The sequence below is a fragment of the Taudactylus pleione genome, unplaced genomic scaffold (genome assembly GCF_031769625.1).
Source record: "Taudactylus pleione unplaced genomic scaffold, aTauple2 ptg001458l, whole genome shotgun sequence".
NCBI classification, from domain to species: Eukaryota; Metazoa; Chordata; class Amphibia; order Anura; family Myobatrachidae; genus Taudactylus; species Taudactylus pleione.
The window spans coordinates 402,458-411,955 of NW_028285856.1; the positions used below are offsets into that span (position 1 = coordinate 402,458).

Below are 9,498 nucleotides of genomic sequence, written 5' to 3' on the forward strand. Positions count from 1 at the left end.
AACTCTGAGATACAAAAAGTCACTCCTGCCATTGTGCCAGGGGCGGAACTACCAGTGGTGCAGCTGGTGAATTGCACTGTGGCCCGCCGAAATAAAGGGACCCGCAGCTGGCTGGATTATAATGAGTCAGATTGACTCACTATACGCCACCACGTGCCGCCAACCCGTCCCAGTGGTAACATCATGGAATGATGAGCTGTGGTTGTGGACGTAATCCGGCTGGAGGAGGCTGGGCCCTCCTCTCCTCCCCTCATAGCCTCTCTCCTACCTGCTCCTCCCCATCCCGCCCTGCTTCTCCCCGACTGGCCTGGCTCTTCCTCTTTGAGGTAGTCCTTACCACTGCCACCAACAGATGTCATGATCTTGTGACTGTCCCCGACATTAAAACCCAAGGAGGATCAAATGAGCTGCAGTTCTGGGATCACGTAACTAAACAGTAATATATTTGTCACCCTCTCCCTGCCACCCACTGTCTGTCACCTCTCTCTGTCACCCACTGTGTCACCTCTCCCCGTCACCCACTGCCCGTCACCCACTGCCCGTCACCCTCTCCCTGTCACCCACTGCCTGTCACCCACTGCCTGTCACTCTCTCCGTCAGCCACTGCCAGCCACTCTCTCCCTGTCACCCAGTACCTATCACCCTCTCCTTGTAACCCTCTTGCTTCTCCCTTTCACCCTCTACATCTCCATGTCACTATGAACTTGGGGTGGGGCAGAGGAGGAGGGCCCAAAACATATTTCAGCACATGGGCCCACTAGTCACAAGTTCTGCCACTGCATTGTGCTATTGTCATTTCTGGGCTACTATTACAGTCCAGCATATACACCTGTGCAAGTCTCTACAATATAATTGAGCTTAATTATCGATTGTTTAATGTACAAACGATTTTGAATATTACTACACTTGTAGTGCAACATTAGTCTTCTGTGGAATCGGTATGTTTAACTGCCGAACCTAAGTCCAGCGGTTCAAATCCCGACGCCGGCAGACCTGCATGACAAGATCCCGACAGGTAAGTATTTTTTACTATACCTAGCCCTCTCTCCCCCCCCCCTAACCCTCCTTTCGGGGTGCCTAACCCTAACCTCCCCCCTAGTGCCTAACCCTTTCCTCCCCCAGCAAGGGCCTAAACCTAACCCCCCTCCCCGTACCCTAAACCTAACCCTCCCAGTGGGGAGGGTGCCTGACCCTAACCTCCCCCTGGGGGTGCCTAACTCTAACCCCCCTTCCCCTAGCCTGACCCTAACTCTCCCGGGGGGGCGCCTCACCAGATTCTTCTTGCATATAAAAAGGCTGCTATTTATTACTCACATATAGGCAGAGGTAATACACTGCTCAAACGTTTTCGGACTCCAATGAGCCCTTCATCAGGAAACACAGCCAACACAGCGCAGCATGCACAAAAAGCCCAAAACACCTACAGAGAGGGACATTCAGCCCCCTTGGTTATATAAATACCCATACAACACCTATAGCATAATAACACTAATTAAGTAATCAAGTAAGGAACACACCATAACATATCACCATCGCCGAGTATAAGCTAAAAGTATGCACTAGAAACATCAGAAAAACGCGATCTCACCTGTAAAGGCTCAGAGCGCATCACATGTATAATCATACTTGCAGCGTGTACCACATGCTACAACCCAGAGTGCGTTCCAGCCAGGGAGCAGAAACTCACTTCTGCCCCAAGATTACACCAACTTCCGCGTTCCACCGAACCGGAAGTAGCGGGTGCAGCAGACAAATATGTCTGGAATAAGGATATGTTAGGCTGTGTTCCACATGCAAAGAGAAACTTCTAAGTCCAATCAGGTGGGGCAAATATCGATAGGCACAAGCTCATTACATCAAAGGGTACTAAGACCAGGGTTTCAGGTGAATAGAGAAAAGAAAACAAATACAGACATGTTAAAATTAAATTAAAATACACACCCATATACTTAACTGAATACCCAGAAAAAAATATATACATAAATATTAACATACACAAGACACCAATAACAAAGCACAAAACAAATATACAATATACACACAAATATACCCCAAAAAATAAATATGCATACAAATTGTATCGCAAAGAAAAAACATACACACACTGCACAGGTGCATCAAAATCATGATGCCGAAAAGCCTATCAGCGCAAAAACACATTTCAAGTACTATATTCATTCAATCCGTGGAGTGACACGGTCCCAAGTCTAAATATCCACTTGGCTTCAAGTTTCTTCAGAAGCAATGCCCGATCACCTCCACAATAAGGTTTCGGTATTCAGTCTATGATCCTGCATTTAAGCATAGCGACCTGGTGGCCCGCATCCAGAAAGTGTTTCGCAACCGGTTTGTCGGACACACCCGTCAGCAATGCCTGATGAATAGAGCTACGGTGATTAGCCATACGCTCGTGAAAGGTGCAGGTAGTCATCCCTACATATGACAAGCTATGATTAAACCGTAAGGTACATCAGCATCTGAATAGATAGGATAGTTAATTTAAGATAAGTTCCACTAATATCTTTTAGTAGTTATACTGCCCAAGTGCATTTTTAGTAACACTATACAACATATGGGGGCTTATGTAATAGATTCCTAGATCACAGAACAGGCGTGATTTCAGCGACTTCACAGCTAAATATAAAGCGGCAATGAGTTATATGGCAAAAACAAATTTAGCCGCGAATCTGCCAAAATCACGTCGATTCCATATTCTCAGGACCTATTTCATAACCCTACAACATAAATCGTTCTGACGCCCCTGACAGCCAGTAATTAACCAAGCAAAGCAACATTACAGAATTATTTGATGTGCACTTTCAGTGCGCCTAACACAATACAAGCCGCAGTGTATGGAAAACAGGATTTTGGTACTTATCGATAAATCCCTTTCTCCGATTCCATAGGGGACACTGGAGGCTTCAGACATTAGGGGGTATAGACGTTTGCTAAGTGGGAGCTGGCACTTTACAATTTTAAGTGTGACTAGCTCCTCCCCCTTTATACCCCCCTACAAGCCCAGTCTTAGGAAACTGTGCCCGAGGGGTGCTGAGAAAAAGACAAACGGAAGAACAGGAGGCGAAGCAAGTACACAGAACATTTTAGAAGGTTGAAATAACAGTAACACAACAAGAGAAAAGACGTCAAACAGTTCTTTAACAGTCATAACATAAAATTACCACAACCCTGGCAGGAAGGAACAGCGCAGAATCAGAGAAAGGTATGTATCGGTAAGTAACAAAATCCTGTTTTCTCCTTCATCCACTAGGGGACACTGGAGGCTTTAGACAGTGGGGACATCCCAGAGCTCCCATCATTGGCGGGAGAGCGCTGAGAACCCTGCAAAACAGACCAGCCATACTGCGCTGCAGAGGCCACAATGTTAAATCTATAATAACGAATAAACCTATGCCAGCCAGACCAAGTAGCCGCCCAGCAAAGTAACTCTATGGAAACCCCGCGAGCAGCCACCCACGAGGAACCCATTGAGCGAGTGGAATGCGCTGTAAGAGAAGGCGGAGGGTCCCTAAATTAGGCCATATACGCCTATCTGATGGTCAGACAAATCCAGCGGGCCAGCTACTGTTTGGAAGCTGGCCAACCAGGACAAGCAGCATCCTACAAAACAAATAGAGTGTTTGTTCTACTTATGGCTACAGTCCTCTCTACATAGATACAAAGAGCCCTAACAACATCCAAGGATCTTGACGAAGGTGATTTCCTGTGGAAGAAACAGGCACCACACTAGGTTGGTTGATGTGGAAAGCCGAAACCACCTTAGAAAATCCATTCTTGGTCGGCTCTATCCTCATGAAACACCAAGTATGGAGGATAGCAGGATAGAGCTCCCAGTTCTGACACCCTCCTGGCTGAGGCCAGCGCGAGAAGAAGTGTTACCGTCTACGAAAGGAATCTTAACTCTATAGACTCCAAAGATTCGAAAAGAGAAGACTACAAGGACCACAGATCGTCGATCCGCAGAAGTTGAATGATGGAATATACCAAGCTCTGCGAGGCCAATCCGTAACCACCAATAAAACATTGGCCTTCTCCCTTTTGATGTGTAGAATCGAGGGAGAAGAGGGAACGGAGGGAACAGATAGACAAATTGGAACTGCCACGGCGATGACAGTGTATCCCCTGCCACCGCCGCGTCGAAGAGCAGTAGAGAGGCAGTTGATGATTTCATCTGGATGCCATGAGGTCGACCTGTGGAAGACTCCCACCGTTGGACAAGCTGGTGAAAAACCTGAAGATGTAGTACCCATTCCCCTGGCTGCACATCCTGCCGATCGCAAACTTTTCCGCCCAGATTAGAATCCGGCTTACTTCTTTCATAGCCGGCCAACTTCTGGTTTGTTTATGTATTCCACTGTAGCGTTGTCTGACTGGACCCTGACTGCTCGGCCCCACAACAGGTGATCTGCTGTCTGAATAGCGTAGAACACTGTCTTTAATTTCAATATGTTCATCGGCAGACTCGCTTCCTGTGATGTCCGGTGGCCTTGGAAGTGAAGTTCCTAAATGATAGCCCCCCAGCCCCTCCCACACTCCGAATCTCTTTTCCTCCATTTAGGTGTACCGAGTTCAACCACCAGAGAAAGGATATCAGAGCTCTAGGACTTAACCTTACCTGTTGTTGAAGGAAAAGATGGGATCCTGTCCACTTTCAGAAGAGGGCAAGCTGAAAGGTCCTTCCGTAAGGAATGGCCGCGAATGCTGCAACCATCTTCCCCAGGAGTTGAATGCAAACATGCATCGATACCTGATGATGTCGAAGGACAATCCTCACCATCTCCTGAATAGAAGTTGCCTCTTCCTGAGGGAGGAACATCTGTTGACATAATGTCCATGATCATTCCCAGAAACTGTAGCCTCTGCGTCAGTTGAAGATGGGACTAGGGAAAGATCAGGATCCACCCTTGACGAATGAGAGGGCTGTGAGTCACTGTGATGTGCAGTAATTTGTCCCTGGAATGGGTCTTCAGAAGGAGATTGTCCAGGTGAAGGATAATAGTGATCCCTTGTTTTTCGAAGGAGACTCATCATCACAGCCATGACCCTTGTGAATACCCTGGGTGCTGATGATAAGCCGAAGAGAAAGGCCGGAAACTGGAAATGTGAATTTCGAACTGTGAATCTCAGAAACACTTGGTGAGGCGGCCAGATAGGAATGTGAGGGGAGGCGTCCTTGATATCTCGAGATACCATGAATTCACCTTCCTCTAGGCCCGCAATCACCGACTAAAAGAACTACATCCTGAACTTGAAAATCCTTAGGTATGGCTTGAGATCCATCAAGTTCAGAATAGGTCTCATCAAGCTGTCCGTCCGGAAGCACGAAGAGACTGGAGTAAAATATGAGATATGGTAAGAACTTACCCTTGTCATCTCTATTTCTACGAAGTCCATAGGGTTCCCAGGATACCTTGGGGTATAGGCGATGGCGGCAGACATCCAGGCACCACAGAGTTAAATTTTCAGCCTCCCAGGATGCACTGGGGTCCCTCTCCTATACCCCGCCCCCGAGCCTCAGGCCACTCAGTTTCGTAACAAGCCATAGGCCGGAGCAGGAGCAAAAAAGAGAAGACAGTCTGGAACACACAAGAATCACATTCTCACCAGAAGGAGACGGAGAAACCGGTGACCAGATCAAAGCCCATCTGCAGTACAGGTGTGACAGGGCGGGAGTCCTGTGGAACCCTATGGACTTTGTAGAAATAGAGATAACAAGGGTAAGTTCTTACCATATCTCATATTTTCTACTTCAGGGTCCATAGGGTATCCACAGGATACCTTGGGGATGTCCCAAAGCAGTATCCTTTAAGGGTGGGGACGCTCCTGTGCTGTAAGGAGAATCCGCCGCCGAAAGGAAGCATCCTGAGAGGCGAAGGTACCAAAAGCATAATACCTTACAAAAATATGGACAGATGACTACGTGGCTGCCAATCACCGCTGAGGCGCCACGTCGAGCTGCCCACGAAGGACCCACAGACCTAGTGGAAGAGCTTTAATAGAGGATGGAACAGGAAGACCTGTGAATCCATCCTGCCAAAGTTAGCGTAGTGGCAGGCCAACCCTTTTTATGGAAACCAGAAAGGACAAAACCGAGAGTCTGATTTCCTAAATGGACTAGTACGGTCAACTTAAATCCTTAGCGCCCGTACCACAGCCAAATAGGCCTCACCAGCAGACAGGACTGGGGAAGTAAAGGCAAGCACTGCCCTGTTCCTAGGAAAGATGAGAAAAAGGGAGGTCTACATGACAGAGCCTCCCATTCTGAGATCCTACTGGCCAAATTAAGAGCCAGAAGGAATACAGTCCTAGCCGTAAGCCATTTGAAATCCACTGAGCCCAGTGGATCAAATGGCGGTCCTCAGAGAGCCCTAAGGACCACAGCCAAATCCCAAGGAGCCACAGGTGGAACAAAGGGATGCTGAATATAACGTACACCCTGCACAAAGGTGCGGACATCAGGAAGAGTAGCAATCCTACACTGAAACCATACTAACAGGGCAGAAACCTGCACCTTCAGGTAAGCAAGGCGAAGACCGTTATCTAAGCCCACCTATAGGAAAGCCAACCTCTGGATATCCGGAATACCCGAGGAGCCTAGCCTCTAGGGCGACACCTGAAAGAAAGTATACCATACCTAATGGTAAATTCTTGCAGATAAAAACTTCCGAGCTCTTAGCATGGACAGAGCCCCTGTTAACTATAGAGCTGGAAAAACTCCTAGACCTTAAGAGGGCAGTCTCCACCGCCACACCGTCAAGGACAGACAACCCAGGTCTGGGTATCAGCCAGGATCCTGATACAACAGGTCCGGGCGTAGAGGCAACAGCTTCGGAGTGTTAACTGAGAGGCTCCGAAGATCTGAGTAATAGAGCCATCTGGCCTACGCTGGAGCTATTAGCAGGAGCGTGCCTCCTTCTTGCTATTACTGGAGGAAGAAGGGATAACGGAGGGACGAGGTACACAACTTGGAAGGTCCACTGGACCTACCTATGTCTATCAGAAGAGTTTCATCTCTGAAAGGCTCCACTTGTTCACCAGAACATTGAACACCTCCTGATAAAGAGGACATTTCCCTGAATGCACGTCTTGACGGCTGAGAAAGCCTGCTTTCCATCTGAGGATTCCTGAATGAACACTGCCAATGACGGCAGGGATATAGCCTTCCACCCAAGCCAGAATTCGGGACACCACTGTTAGTGTCGCCTGACTTCGGGAACCTCCTAGGTGGTTTACATAAGCCATCATGATGGCGTTGTCAGACTGCGCCTGCACGGTATTTCCGTGGAGGACCTGTCCTGCATGCTGGAGAACCTTGAATACTGCTCAGAGTTCTCAGATATTTATGGGAAGCGCAAAAACTACTGGTGTCCACCTGCCCTGGAACAAGTGTGGACCCGTCACTGCTTCCCAGCCACGGATACTGGCGTCCGTCGTCAGAAGGACCCTGTCCGCAATCCCAAAGGGGGTGCCCCTTGTTTAGGTGAGCTTTCTGCAGCCACCAGGCCAGAGAGAGACAAACCTCCGGGGAAAGCCTATTGACTTTATCCTATGGGGCAACCCATCCCATCCGGAGAGGACCAAGTTCTTTAGAGTGAAGCTGGGTACTCTCCACCATGTCGAACAGCGACATCCTGGAACCCAGGAACCACATTGCCAAGTGAATAGACACTCGGCGACTCTGCAGGCAACTGCGTACCTTTGCCTGTAATGCAGAGATCTTTTCCTCAATCAAGATCCTCAGATGTTGGGATATGGAGCATCCTCTGTGAAGAATCAGAGAGGACCATTTCCAGTTTATCAGTCAGCCCTAACGTAGCAACACAGATATTGTCCGTTGCATATGGCACTGAAGTATCTCTGGAGATCGTGGTAACAACAGGAGGTCACTCGGATAGGGTAACAAGCGGACCCCCTGCATCCGCAGGTGGGCTGCCATAACTACCATGACCCTGGTAAACCGTGAGGCGCGGAGGCCAGACCAAGGGGCAATGCCAGAAACTGGAAATGCTTATCGACCACTGCAAACCTGAGGAAAACACTGGTGTGCTAAGAAAAGAGGGATATTCAGGTAGTCACCCTGAATATATCCAACGACACCACAAAATTCCCAGGCTCCATTGAATGATGGAATGCAGGGTCCCCCTCCCGAACCGAGGAACCCTTAAGAATTTGTTGAAGGATTCGAGGTTGAGAATGTCCTGGTAAGACCCATTGGGTGTCTGTACCAGAAAGAGGATGGAGTAATACCTCGTTCCCCTTTGGGGCAACGGAATAGGTACTATAACTCCTGCCTGGAGCATAGAGTGTAACACCCTCAAAAATTACAGGGCCTTGTCCTGAATTGACAGAAGACCTGCAACGAAAAACCGTCTGGGAGGCTTTTACCGGGAGGAGAGGACATACCTTCAAGAAAATACTTCTTGGTCAGACACCAGCACTGGGCAAACTGGAGAAGCCGGCCTGCAACTCTGGGGGCTCCCGAGAGGAGGCCCGTCCCGTGCGGCTGAAGGCTTATAGTCCAATTTGGGAGTAGGACGTCTTGTACTCCAAGCCTGTTCTTATGGCTGAGCAGATTTCCTGGCTACTGACTGTCTTGGAAAGCTGTATTTTAGACTTACCCAGGCCTCACAGGGCCGAAAAGACAAAGCCCCAGACCCTGATGGGACTGTAGCCGATGGCAGACACGCAGACGTAGCTGCTGCCTGCAGGGCCACAATTGCGTCCAGACGAGGGCCAAACAGGACTTGTCCCGTAAAAGGCAAAGCATTCCAAATGGAATCTGCGTCCGCTTTCCAAGAGCGCAACCACAGGGAGCGGCAAGCCGCTACTGCTGCCGAAGAGATTCTGGAAAGGAGTAGGTTATATGTAAGACCGTCTCATTATGAACGTGGCAAAGTCTCTGAGAATTTGCCACTATCCACCTGCTCTGCTGGAGAGTCAGTGTGCAGAGATCCAGTTACCTACTCAGTGTTCCATGGCTCTGGCCCCCCAGCACACGGCCATAGCCGGCCTGGAAGCCCCTCCAGCAAGGGAATATTGGATTCTACATATATTTGCACCTTGCAATCTGGAACCTCCTTCAAAGAGGACCTGGAGGGCATGGGCAACGTAGCACTCCTCACTAGGCGTGTAACATGAGAATCTACCCGTAAAGGTAACTCCCATTCGGAAATGTAATTATCCGCAAAAGGGGTATGCAAAAGGTCAACCGTTTTTGAGGCTGGAACCGCTTACCCGGATTTTCCACACCTCCTCTAAATGATCCACCTGACCAGATAGAGGAATTACAGTGGCAACACCCTTATCCTTAAAGAAGGCATATTTGGATTTAGCCACGGGGGATATGTAATAACCAAAGCCGCACGGACTGCCTGTAGAAGGCCAGGTATATAGACTTTAGACCCAGACTACGCCTCCTTTGCACTAAGGGGCTCGTGTCTGAAAAAGTCAATAATGTCACCGTCATCAGACGTCATGTCT

General features: G+C 48.8%; 1 protein-coding gene across 1 annotated transcript in view; it reads left to right on the top strand.

Moving 5' to 3' along the window:
* LOC148442566 (protein kinase C delta type-like) overlaps positions 1 to 5,370 on the top strand; it is a gene marked incomplete at its 3' end in the record, with an annotated part of 79,105 nt that extends 73,735 nt beyond the window's left edge. Inside the window, exons 10-11 of the mRNA XM_088463798.1 lie at positions 5,038 to 5,154; positions 5,281 to 5,370. Coding sequence (XP_088319924.1) covers positions 5,038 to 5,154; positions 5,281 to 5,370 — 207 coding nt within the window. The remainder of the gene's footprint in view (positions 1 to 5,037; positions 5,155 to 5,280) is intronic.
* Between the last annotated feature and the right edge of the window lie 4,128 nt (positions 5,371 to 9,498).